General features: G+C 46.0%; 1 protein-coding gene across 1 annotated transcript in view; it reads right to left on the reverse strand.

The window, feature by feature from the left end:
- LAMA3 (laminin subunit alpha 3) overlaps positions 1-14,032 on the reverse strand; it is a 279,507-nt gene that overhangs the window by 169,135 nt on the left and 96,340 nt on the right. The window contains exons 9-11 of the mRNA XM_049619625.1: positions 10,680-10,770; positions 8,162-8,293; positions 6,538-6,600 (exon numbers count right to left, since the gene is read on the reverse strand). Of these exons, the coding sequence (XP_049475582.1) occupies positions 6,538-6,600; positions 8,162-8,293; positions 10,680-10,770 (286 nt within the window). The remainder of the gene's footprint in view (positions 1-6,537; positions 6,601-8,161; positions 8,294-10,679; positions 10,771-14,032) is intronic.

Below are 14,032 nucleotides of genomic sequence, written 5' to 3' on the forward strand. Positions count from 1 at the left end.
GGGAAGGGAAAGCTTTACTGTCGGTTACGGTCTTGGCATTGAAACCAAGCACTGAAATTCAGTAAGAAACTGGACTTTACCACTGGCATCGAGTCCCAAAGAATCCTTATTTATAACCATCTGTGAACAGAAAGAAAGCATCTGTGGTACCTATGCATTTTTTAAACTGTTTCTGGGGGTGCCTGGGTGGTTAAGCGTCCAACTTCGGCTCAGGTCATGATCTCGCAGTCTGTGAGTTCAAGCCCCAGTCAGGCTCTGTGCTGACAGCTCAGAGCCTGGAGCCTGCTCTGGATTCTGTCTCCCTTTTCTCAATGCCCCTCCCCTGCTCACACTCTGTCTCTGTCTCTCTCAAAAATAAATAAACATTTTGGGGCGCCTGGGTGGCTCTGTCAGTTAAGCGACCGACTTCGGCTCAGGTCATGATCTCTCGGTCCATGAGTTCGAGCCCCGCATCGGGCTCTGTGCTGACAGCTCAGAGCCTGGAGCCTGTTTCAGATTCTGTGTCTCCCTCTCTCTGACCCTTCCCCGTTCATGCTCTGTCTCTGTCTCAAAAATAAATAAACGTTAAAAAAATTGTTTTTTAAAAATAAATAAATAAACATTTAAAAAATTAAAAAAAAACTGTTTCTGAAAATCACTTTTCAACATTTCCTCTTCCTCACCTAGCAAACAGTCCCACACAGAGTCAGAAACCATGAGGGCCCCCTCACGTCTGCCTGACCCTCACCTCCCCACACCTCCCCACTGGGTCGTAATGATTGTACCTCAGGAAAGTCCCTGGAATCTTCCTCTGCTTCCAGAGTTCCAGAGTCTTCATCCAGGGCTTCACCCTTGTTTGCCTAGATTATTTATAGAGCCTCCTAACCAGGCTGTCTGCTTCCCATCTTGCTCCCTTCCAATCCATTCTCCAAGCTGGTATCAAGAGAGATCTTTCTAAAACGCCAACCTTCTCACCTCGTATCATTTTCCAGTTTAAATCCCCCAAGGATGACACAACACCTTCAGGACACAACCCAAAGTCTTTGACGTGTGTGACACAGTAACCCCTTCAAAATCTGCCAGGCTGCCAGCACCCTAAGCAGCACCTTTGCACAAACTAGAAAAAGTGTCCCTTGTCAAGATGCTTTCCTGACCCTTGCCGTACAATGGCCACCATAAATATACAAATCTTCGATATCCTCCACAGATATGGCTCCCCTTCCCCCCCTTCAACCTGCACATCTGAGCCTGGCTGCCCATCCTGGTCTTTCCCTAATCCTCTCCACCTCCTGAACTTCTTCCCCCTTCCCCTGATCCAGCCCCAGGAACCTACCAGCCATCCCCTCTCGTATCCCCATGGCTTCTCTCAGCTGTCCCTGTGCCTGGCTAACTCCTTCATGCTCCAAGACCCCGCTCCTTCTCCTGCTCTGGGGAGTCCTCCCACAGCCTCTACCCTCCTCCTTCCTGCCTGCCTCCCTTCCCCTCTTCATTCCGTAAGGATGCCCCCCATCCTGCATGCTTCCATAGCTTTGTGTTCTCACGCAGCCATAGTGTTAACTCCTGCTGCTGTAACTGTTCACCTGCCTGTGTTTTCACAGGACTGGGAGCTGCCAGGGAATGGGGACTGTGAGGCAGTCAGCTGCCTGGGCAGTGCCTAGTACAGGGTGGGTACATTCATTCTGAATGAAGAATACACTAAATAGTCTCTTGAACACCTTCAGTTCTTTTTAGTAAACACGATTCCTTGAATTCTATTTTACTGGCATCCATACAGAGCCTCCAAACTGAGATATCAGAATTTGCCTGTCCATCCTGAAGCCTTAGCTGACGGGTCTCCATGACAACAGTGACTCCCCACCCTGCCAACCGGATGAAATGCCCGGGCCGGGGAAGGACGGCCAGGAAAGCATGCCCCAGCGGCTGCTGCCCCGACCCGAGCTCCCACCGTTGGCACGTCCTCCAGCCCCAGCCACACTGACCTCAAAGCTCTGGCAAAGGCATCTTGCTAATTATAAAGTGACTGCAAGAATCAAACCCTTTCTATGATATTTGTCAAGAAACCGGCTGGGCACTCATGTCTTCAGGCCACATGGACAGCTTTCCATAACCATCCCCAGCTTGCCTCAATCTCCTAGGTAAAGTAAAGTAAGCACCTGGAGTCTTCCTGCAGCTGTTTTTCCGCTTGTCCCTGCTCTTTGAACTTGGAGGCATAAAAGCGTACAAGTGCCTGCAGGCTAGTATCCCTCTAGAGTGTATGTTTCGCACATGCTGTCGTTTTCAAATGGAGCCCTTGAAGATGTGTCGAAGATACACTAATTTCCTAGAAATAAATCTTGAGTGGATATAAATGATCACTTGGCCCCAGAAAACCCTGATAATATCCAAGGTCATGAAATATAATGGAAAAAAAAAAACCCTGCAAACATTGTGATCTGCAAAACTGTTCTGTCCTTTGGCTTCAAGTCATTGTGTCTGGAACTGAGCGTCTGGATTTCCTAGAAAAGTGGTTCTCAATCTTTGCTGCACTTTGGAATCTCCCGGGAAAATACAATTACCTGGCAGTGGAATCCTAAACCCAGAATTCTGATATAATGCCATGACCTGTAATCTATGGCCCAAGAACCAAACCCATCCCTGTTGTAGTAAATAAAAGTTTTACTGGGACACAGCCAAGATCTCACATTTACATGTTGACTATGGTCGCTTCCCCGGTACAACAACAAAGTTGACTTTTTGCAGCTGCACCTACAAATCTAAAAACATTTACCATCTGACCCTTTGCAGGCAAGTTTGCCAACCATTAAGCGGGATTTTTAGTAAAGTAGTGGTTCTTAACAAGAGACATACATCAGAATCATCTGGAAAACCTCTTCAAAAGATAAGCCTGGACTTCATCCTGGAAAAGGCAGATTAAGATCTGGAGTGCTACAGAGGAATTTCCACTTTGTAAAAGCAAGGGATTCTAAAACACAGCCCTGTTTCAGAACCACTGTACTAGAAAACATGAAAACATCAATGGACCTTCATGAATTCAAACTCTCCGGGGTGCTCGGGTGCTCGATATTATCCAGTGTTCTGCATCTTCTGGCAGCTGACATGTTTGAGCTTCTAATGTTCACTGCTGAGTCAGGCCCCAAAGTGGGTGTTTTTATTTTTATTCTTATTCAATGTTTCTTCCCTTCTTTCTTCCTTCCTCCCTCCCTCCCTTCCTTCCTTCCCTCCGTTTGAGAGAGAATTCCAAGCAGGCTCTGCACTGTCAGCAAAGAGCCCGACATGGGGCTCCATCTCATGAATGAAGAGATCATGACCTGAGCAGAAACTACGAGTCAGACGTTTAACTGAATGAGCCCTCAACTGGGTGTTTTTAAAATGCAATAATCAAAGGGGCACCTAGGTGGTGCAGTTAGTTAAGCATCCAACTTTAGCTGAGGTCATGATCTCGCAGTCTATGAGTTCAAGCCCTGCATTGGGCTCTGTGCTGACAACTCAGAGCCTGGAGCCTGCTTCAGATTCTGTGTCTCCCTCTTTCCCTGCCCCTCCCCAGCATCCCCCTCTCTTTCTCTCTCTCTCTCTCTCAAAAATAAATAAGTAAACATTAAAAAAATAAAATAAAATGCAATAATCAAAGACCAAATTGAAGTAATATCTGTGTATTCAAATTCCCAGATAGATCTCACTGCATTCACTGAACCTTCTTTTCCTTGAGGCTGTATTCTAAGGCTTCCCTCATATTTTCTAACAGATGTCTGAACAGTCCTTCAAATTCAATTAAATTTCTTTTCCTGAAGTTACCAGCAGTCTAGTGGGGGAGAAGAAGAAATTGACTGACAAAGGAATTACTGGAAACAGATGGTAAATGGGAGATCTAAAACATTTTTGTGGAAGAAAACCCAAGATGTGTGGTGTAATCAAGGCTCAAAAGCAGAGTTCCATTCTAGTCAATGAACAGACATTAAGGAAACGTTTGCAGACAGCCACTGTGGACAGGATACTGCCCGCTGTGGGCAGGGTAGATACTGTGGGAGTTAGAACCATAGTTGCTGTCCTCAAGCGACCAAGTGTCTGGTGAAGGCTTTAGACAATACCCCTCATAACAATGCAGAGCCCAGTGGTTTGCTCAGAAGAGCTGGGTACGTGTAGGGCAGAAGGAGGAAGGAAAACAGGAAGGTAAACAGGATCACATTACCTAACCTCAGGTCAGCCCGCTGTGCTGCCCCCAAGTCCTAGGACATTCCCCACACCCACTCTCTCCCCCACATTCTGAGATGACTCTTAACACACCTTCCGTCTCTTCAACCCCAAAGCTTCCTCCCCAACCTCACCTTCTGCCCCTGACCTTGATTCTTACTCCATAGAGGAAAAAGAAGGAACGGCCAGAACATAGCATCCCTAAGTTCCCACCACTGCATCCACCTCCCCACCCCCCCCCTCCAGCCTTGCACTTCACCTTGTCTTCTGCAGCCTTTCCCGCCTTCAACAAATGGCACCTCTTCCTCCTGTTTGCCCCATCCAGAAGCCTTGGAATCACCCCAGCAGCCTCGCTTTCTCTCATATCCCACCTCTAAGCCAGCAATCCCCTGGGGAGTCCTGGTGTCTCTATCTTCAGATTATAGCCACATTCTGTCCACTTCCTGTCACCACCACTGACACGTCCTTGTTCTGAGCCACCATCGTCTCTCCCTCACAGATGATCACAGTAGCCTTCCAGGACGTCTCCCTGCTTCCTCTTTTCTCCTCCTACAACTGGTTTTCAACACCAGTCGCCATGGAGTTCCTTATACAATGCCATTTGTCTATGCAAACTGTGCATGGCTCCTCTCTGAGAATAGAAGGTGAAGTCTTTGCAGTGGGTGACAAGGGCCTGCCATCTGGCCCGCAACACTTCCCTTCCTTACCTCTCTTGCTGTGCTTACTCGGCTTTCACACCCTGCTCTCCTTTTGGTTCCATGAACACCCCCTCCCCCCATGTTCCTGCCCCAAGGACTTTGCATTGGCTCTTTCCTGGGTCTGGGTGCTTGTCCTCAGGTACCTGCAGAGCTCACCACTCACCCCCTAAGGTCCTTGCTTATCTCTTCAATAAGGTCCCTTCTCGACAACCCTATTTAAATCTGCAAACCTCACATTCCCTCACTTCTCTCCCAGACTTACGTTCTGCACAGCACTCATGGCCAAGGCTACCTCCAGCACATCCCTTGAGCCGCTATAGTGTTGCAGAAATGAATATCTGCCAGAGAGAGCTTTCCAGAGACCATCTTCTTGACTGGTCACAAGTGCCCCTTCTCTGCCCACCCGCACCCTGGACCCAGCGGGAGGAGAGGCACATGTGCTCACATCCACCTGGCATTACCTCCACCCCAATGACATGAGCATGTGACCATCAGGCTGCTACTGGCACCCTGGGGGGTGAGAAGCAAATTCAGTGGATGATGGGAACATGATCCAGAAGGGGCACAGTCATGGGCCGTGAACATGTGGTGTGCCTTTCTGAGTGTGTATGCCCCCACGTGTGCCATTATGGGTTTACACAGGAAACTGCCCACAGCTCCAGAATCAAACCTCAAGACCTAGAATATTCCTCATATGGGTTAGTTTATGCCTACCATGTGAAAGCCCCCCCCCGCCTTAAAAATAGCATCTTTGTGCAGCACACAACCTTGCATATGATAATCTAACACAGAGAGATTTTATTTATTTAGTGGCTTATATATTATTTTTGTTATTGTAGGAGTCCCTCCACTGGAATATAAGCTATAGGAGAGCTGGGAATCTTTCTCTATTCTCTTCACTGATAAGTTTCCAGTGCACAGAATGTGCTGAACACATACTAGGTGATCATAAAATACTTGCGGAATGAGTGATTAGGTAGGTGTAGCACCCACACCCTCTCGGCACTCACCTCTCCACCCCAAAGGCTGCTTCCTGCACACCTCTGCCACTCTCTGCCCAGGGGTACCCCCTCTGGCTGAAGGAGCCCCTTGGCCTTCCAGCATACCAAGCCAGAAGTACCAGAGTCGATGCCCCCAAAGCAACCTTCCATTGATGGCAAGTCACTGAAGGTATCCCTTCAGCTGGGATAATGCTGAGCAAGTTCTGTGCTGTCGCCTAGAGTCGCCTAGGGGAATGGAGCTCCAGGTGGTACAGGCGGACCTTGCTTGCTAACGGCTCCCTTCACTCCCTGACTCACCCTCTTACTGATGTCTCCTGGGGTCATATCCCCAATCATTTGCTTGTGCTTCAATCTTTTCTCAGGGTCTCTGCACATAGAACCCAACTAAGACAGTAGCAACGGACCGCCACCGGAAGTTTTGGGCAAGCAAGTGATCTACATTTCAAGCCCTGTTTAGTTTCCTTAATCAGGTAGCATCACGCAAAAGACAGACTAAAACAGAGAATGATGGGTGGTGAGGAACTGAAATAGGACAGCCCCACAAGGCACCCACCATGCTCCAGTAAGGACCATTAAAGCTTGGGCACAGTAGTTAGTGGGCACAGGAAGCAGAAAAATAATATGGAGCATAACATTTCCATTGACGTTAAAGCAAAAGAGAAGGTACTTGCCTTTCATATCTCCAGCTACTGAATCTTCTGGACTTGGGGTAGAAATAGGGAATATGGGAATTCCTAGAAAAATTGTTTTTAAAAAAAGACAGAGAAAGATTAAGGAGATAGTAAAGTAAAACATTAAGTTGCACAAACTAGAAGGAAGCCCTTCAAACTTACTGCAAAGTAGCATGTAGAGCCTAATTTAGAGAAAGGCAATACTGCTTGCCACATTGAAAATAATAACAACTGAAACCAGACTGGTCAGACGTTCTGATTTGTATATTAAATGAACTGAAATGGATATTTTGTGCTCACAATAGCTATGTCTCAGTCTGAGCAAGGATGAGCTTGGTTTCTCTAACATTTATTGTTTTTTTAATGTAAAATTGAAAATAGATTTTGTTTTTTTTTCAAGTTTTTCCCCCTAAAATTTGACTGATGCCACAAAATTGTTTCAAGGTTTTGTTTTGTTTTGTTTTTTGGTCACTAAAAAGGCAACTACAATTTCTGCTCATCCTGTATCTAATAATTACAGATTCTAAACTGACTAAACCTCAATTCAGTGCTACTATGTTTGGGCTTAAAAATTCGTTCCTTAAAAAAAAAAAAATTGCTTTCAGGCAGCCTGGGTGACTCAGTCAGTTAAGCAGTCGACCTCAGCTCAGGTCATGATTTCATATCTCGTGGGTTCGAGCCCCACATCAGGCTCTGTGCTGACAGCTCAGAGCCTGGAGCCTGCTTCAGATCCTGTGTCCTCCTCTCTCTCTCTCTGCCCCTCCTCTGTTTGTGCTCTTTCTCTCTCAAAGAGCTCTCATCCTCCAAATCAGGATACTCAATGGTAGGAGGGGGTGCTAGGTTCAGAATTCCCCTGGGACAGCAGGTGTGAGCCAGGACATATAGTCACCCCATTCACATGTGCCCTGCCCCCATGTCCCCACAACTCGGTCCGCTTTTCCTGCCACACAGAGCTGGGAAAGCAAGAACCAATGCAGTAATGGGGGGGGGGCGGGGGTTGAGACAGTGTTTCTTTGTCCTAACAGGACAGTGCAGTGTTTACACTTTTGCTGAACAAACAGAACCATGGCTCTTGTAACAATTTGCAGAGTTGGTTTCAGACTCTCCTGCTTCATGTTCTATAGTGTTTCTACAAGATACATACTTTTTCTCTCTGAGATGCTGAGATACTCAGATCACTGCAGTGGGGAGGGGTGGAGCCCATGATAACTTGGCCTATCACACAGTGGGGGAAAGGGGAAACATATCCCCCTGCCACCCAAAACAATGTGTATGCAAATGGACATCTGGTACCGTTGACATTTCTTCCAGGTTTTTTTTGAACAAAAATCACACGCATGGATCACTGTTAAATTGAAATTGCCAATATTTGACTTCTCTGACCTACTGGGATAATACTATGGTACAACCTAACGTAATCACCAGACATAAACAACTGACTATAAAATGTACTCATATAAACTTTATGTTCTGAACTTTTGGCAACACTTCCATGTAAACACAGCATACCTGGCCCCATTTCTGTGGTGAGCCCCCCACCGCCTGCCGTGCTCTCGGGAATTAATGCACAAGGCCCAGCTATGTGCCAAGAAAGGAGGCCTCTCCTTCTGCAGCCGCTACTTACTCAAGCAAAACGGGAAATTATAGTACCCAACTGCACATTCCTCACAGTTGTCTCCGCGGAAATTCGGTTTGCACTTGCAGCGGCCTGAGCCCGGCTCACAGTCATCTGCGTGTTTGGGGTTACAGCTGCAAGCTACGAGAAACATCAGGGTTCAGAGATCAGTCCTTCCCTTCACTGCAGTTAATATGGAAGCTATGTCCCCAGGACTTCTCAGGCGATGTTTAATGCTCTACTATCGGTCACGGTTATTCTTGAAAGGGCACAGCCTGTTTTCTACTTCATACCCCGTCAATAGTTTGCAATGATCAAACCCCAGGGGCCCCCAGAGAACTCAGATAGGCTTCTGAGTTCTCCAGAATATAGTTTATTACACTGAGCACTGCCCAGCTCCCTGTAGAAGAAGAAAGGTCTGCAGAGATTACAATCAGAGGGGTCTGGGTGGACGTGTGCTGTAGCCCCTGGTAGGTCTGTTGGACACAGCCCCTCCTGGCCACGAGCCAACTGTGAATGTCCAGCGTGGTCATCATTACGCAAGTGTGATGCAGTCACAAGTGTGGGATGCCTGGACATCGACATCTCATATGTGGACAGCACAAGACTCTACCCATAACCCTAATGTTAGATTCCAGTGATAGGACTTACTAAAGGCAGTTTTGCAACCAACACGACTACTGGGTTTGCATTCCAGACAGACATACTTGGGCTGTAAGAGGCTTGGTAGCTCCTCACTTGGGACCTTTCCTTGACCTGGAAAGTCCTCACCTTAGACAGCAAAAATACTGTCATAACCCAGCTAAGTACATATCCTGTGAGGAACTGGGAAACTAGGGAGGCCATGGGCATCAAGCATCCCCCAGCCTGGCTTCTCCTGGTGTCCTCTGCTTAACTTGCTTAAGATGTACGTGTCCTGTGGATTCTTTACGCTATAGCCTATGATATCTCTGCGAGACCACTTCAGTGATGAAGAAAGAGGCTGGAACAGTGATGGAGATTGCTCTGAGATTCCAGAGCACGTACGTCTGCGTTCACGGTGTCCTGGTCTCCTTTGCTAAAGCCTATTCTTCGTGGGCACAAGAAAAGGGATGGACAGACCTCGTGGGACGATGTGGGAGAGGGAGGGAAGACAGGAGCACTCTTTTAACAAGGACGAATGCCCAACAGAGGGGCAAATCGGAGTCCACACATTCTTTGGACTTGGATGCCCTCAAATATTAGTGATACGAAGAATGAATCTGGGGGTACAGTGGGCACAGCGGCCAACTTCAGGCCTGGAACTGCTTTCCAACTGTGACAGCCACCAAACATAAAACAGATTACACATGGAGGGCAAAGTCCAGTCTGACCTGTGTCTGACAGTTCCCCAGGGAAAACCCAGGGCATCTATCTGTATCACGGATGTGAAAAGGCACAGAGGCACCAGACAGATAGGACCTGTATCCTGGAGCTACCAGTTAGCGGGTTTTGCCACCTGGGCTCAAATATTTAACTACTCAGTTCAGTTTCTCCAGATCTAAAAATGAAAATAATAATACAATGTGAGTTGGTTGCATCAGACATTTGTGGAAGTATTTCACAACCCCGTGCATATAATGAGTGCTCAATAAATCATAGCTATTTTAGATATGATGACTATTATTAGATCCATGAAATTATGACTATGTTGTCTTGATGCTAATTCAGACAAAAATTTGAAACTATTGGAGCTCGCAGAAACATGAGGAAAATGGAGGAACATTGGTTACAGGGCTAGTAACGTGAGGAGCCCAACACTTTGTGTCTTCCTAGGTGCTTCTGATGGCATTTCATTCTATCTTAGGGAATATGCAGGCATACCTCGTTTTATTGTGCTTTTCTTTATTGTGCTTCGCAGATACTATGTTTTTTTTTTTTTTTTTTAGAAATTGACAGTTTGTGGCCACCCTGCATTGAGCAAGTCGATCAGCACACTTTTTCCAACAGCATTTGCTTGCTTTGTGTCCCTGTTACATTTTGAGAATTCTCCCAACATTTCAAACTTTTTCATTATTACTGCGGTCAGTGATTACAACTAGCTGAAAGCTCAGGTGATGGTTAACACTTTTTAGCAACAAAGTATTTTTTCATTAAGGTATGTACTTTTTTTTTAGACATGATGCTATTGCACACCGAATAGGCTATGGCTATGGTATCGTGTAAACATAACTTTGATAGACACTGGGAGACCAAAACATTCATTCAACCCACTGTATTGCAATAGTCGCTTTACTGCAATAATCACTTTCTCGTGGTGGTTTAGACTCGAACCTGCAATATCTCCAAGGTATGCCTGTATTATCAGTCCCATTTATATATAAGAAATCTGAGGCTCAGGGAGATTATGTAGCCAGCTGAGGTCACACAGCTAGAAGGAGTAGAATCAACAATGTGAAAAAAGAGGGAGGGAAGGGAGCTACTAGCCCATCAGAGTTTAGCCCGGTGACCACGCCAAAGTGGTACAGTACCGACACTCTAAGACACACCGAGTCAAAATGAAACTTACGGATGCAGCCATGTGGGGCATCCACTGGAACGCCGTAAGGGCGGTAATAACCCTTAGCACAGATTTCACAGTTCACACCAGCTGTATTATGCTAGAAAGAAACAGAAGAAACTTAGAAGGAAGAGTACCAGAAAAGTCCTTACTTTGTGCTGTTCATCCAATGAAATCATGGTCACGTACAGTTGCAATTTCGGAGTCAAAAAAATAAGTGTTCATCTTGACCTTGAGTCTCTAAGATCTGCCACAGGGCACTGGCTGACAGGTGGGTCTGGATTTTTTTTTTTTCCCCCATTGGAAGAAGAAATACAGGTAAGTTCCATGAACTAGATAGCCCAGGTTTTCCCCTCTGGCACAGAATTTGCTCAGTGAAACACCTGACATTTCAGTGAGAAAAACTCAAGAGCATTCTTCTTCCTCGCTCAATCAGAAGAACTAACCACCCTTAGGTTTATCCCAAGGACTAAAGGGTCAGGTGCGTATCTTTATCTTTCCCAAGTTCAGAAGAAACAACGCATACAAATTCTCTTCTCTCAACATCCAAATTTTATCTGTGCTTTAGTCATGACATCCTGTTCCAGACATTTCTGTTATGTGAATGGAAAATGTAGGTGCAAGTCTCCTACACAGAGCCCATTTTAAAATACAATAGTAGGCGGATTTTTACATGTTATGGTTAATCCTTGTTATTGTCACAAATCAAGTTGCCCAACATGTATCACCAGTTTCCAAGAACTATACAGCGCAGACCAACTCAATGTCTTGATCTCTAATTTGGAAACAATCAGAAGGACAGTGTTATTTCATTAATGAAAAGGGACGTAATAGGAAGTTAAAAGGAAAAAAAACAATATAACACGCTTTGACCCAAAAGAAGTCTGCGTAAAATCAGAGCGGAGAACAAAGACCCTTTTCTGAATCCTCTTTCCCATTTTAGATGGTTTTATTAATTACAGATTTTTATTTACTACCACTCCTTGTCCTGTGGGCTAAAATCTGAATTCACTTTAACACTGAGGTCTAAAACCGCACTGGCCACCTCTCTGACTTAACATTTACATGCATAAACATTTAGGTAAATACGAAACAGCTGCAGTCCACTTCCCTTTAATCAAATGCCGATTAACCTTCTCAACTCTGCTGCTTGCACTGTGACTTATAATAGCCAGGATGTGAGGTTAATCTGGTTCCCCAATTTTTTCCCATTGAAGAAGGAAAATTTCTCTGAAGTGGGCAGCCCCACCTCTCCCTTCTACCACAAATTTCGGTTAATAAAGCACCTGCCACGGGTGCCATATTTTTTAAATTTATTTTTTAATGTTTATTTATTTTTGAGAGAGACAGAGCATAAGCGGTGGAGGGGCAGAGAGAGAGGGAGACACAGCATCAGCCGCAGGCTCCAGGCTCTGACATATAAGCACAGAGCTCGATGCAGAGCTCAAACTCACAAACTGCGAGATCGTGACCTGAGCCGAAGTTGGACGCTCAACTGACTGAACCACCCAGGCATCCCACGGGTGCCATATTTTTAAGACACCTGCCACGGGTGCCATTATTTTTAGGACACAAAGAACAGCAACAAATGACCAAAAGAGAGCCACAAATCGCCCACAGATGGAAAGATGCCTGTAGTTTACCTCCAAATCTCGGGTGTCCTCTAGGACCCTCACCTTCCCGAGAGCAATGACACACCACTTTACCCACGAACTCTATGGCCACGGTTGGACCAAGGCCAGTGGTGGTTCTGTAATTTCTATATAGGAGGTGCTGGGGAAGCTGCCTCACTGGGAAGAATGGGTGCCTGAATTTGCATTTGCCTGACATGTAACACAAGATGAGAAAACCTCAAGCTGAAGAGTGAGGTGGGTGCCAATGAGATCTATGCAGGAGATAAGCCTACCTCGACCCCACTGACCCCTTCCTTTGGCTTCCTACGGAACACTCACCTAGAAACCCCCAGGCTCTGATAACTGACAATAATCTAAATCCTCTAAACATAACTCTTCTAAGACACTTCAATCTTCAAGTAAACCCCATCTCTCCTCTCAATTCCTCAACCACATCTACAACACTGTTGCTGGCTTCCATTTCGGTGAACCTCAAGCACATGGAGACACTTAGTCTACTCACTGGCCACACTTCTGGGAAGTCTCTGAAGGGATTTTCCTGCCAACGGCCAACATGATCTGGCCTCTGTTACTTCTCTGACCTGTCTGTTCCGGCTTGCTCCCCTCCAGCCACATGGGTGTCTCGCTCCCTCTCAGGGCCGCTGCCCTGCCATCCCCTCTGCCTGGAATACCCTCCCCCAAACAGATGCCTGCCTCATTCTCCGGCTTCTTCCAGGTCTTTACCCCAATGCCACATCCTAGGGAACTGGCCACCCTAATTTAAACTTCACACACCCCAAACCAATACTTAAAATAGTAAACCCCAGAAGTAAAAATAAAATCAATAACATATGAGAATATGGCCATCTCTGCAAATGCTTGCCCTGCAGGATAATAATCTGGCTGTCCTACATGCTGGCTGATTGGCCATCTGAACGTCCCCAGGCCCAGCTCAGAGCTTATGGCAGATAGTTCTCATTGTGTCATTACCGGAACTACACAGAATGGGAGATAGCCAGGTTAGCTAGTGCCATGGACTGAATGTTGGTGTCCCCTTCCAAAATGCATATGCTGAAGCCTCATCTCCAGTATGATGGTATTTGAAGATGAAGCCTTTGAGAGGTAATTAGATCGTGAGGGTGGAGTCCTGATGATGGGAATAGTGCCCTTATGAGAGAGATGATCTCTCTCCACTACGTGAGGACACAATGAGAAGGCAGCCATTTGCAAACCGGAAAGTAGGCTCTCACCAGATATTGGATCTTCCAGCACCTTGATCTTGGACTTCCCAGTCTCCAGAAATAACTCTTTACTGTTTAAAGAGTATGTACCTGTTCTGTGGTACATTTATTATAGCAGCCTGAGCTAAGACAGCTTGGTTTCTGACAGGCACACCTTGCTGTAGGGTATGTGTATTCTACCAGGAAATTCCAACTTTATCTTGAAGCATCGCCTTGCAGCTCACCAAGCCAACTGACCCTGCTATGGCAGCAACCCCCCACTCCCCTTCCTTGTCAAGACTCCCTATGTCCCTCAGTACGTGACATAGGCCAGGTTACATTTTTTCGCCAAATGAAGAGCAAATTGTCCCAACATCATTTATGTAACACCCTGTTTCCTTTCAATTAAAAATGCCAATATTACTATAAACCAAATCTAAACATCTACATGACTGTGCTTCTAGATTCTCTATCAGAGAATGTTTTGCTATCTTCTAAGACAAATTTCCCCCATAATTATTCATCTCTT

Source organism: Panthera uncia (assembly GCF_023721935.1).
Source record: "Panthera uncia isolate 11264 chromosome D3 unlocalized genomic scaffold, Puncia_PCG_1.0 HiC_scaffold_8, whole genome shotgun sequence".
Lineage (NCBI taxonomy): Eukaryota > Metazoa > Chordata > Mammalia > Carnivora > Felidae > Panthera > Panthera uncia.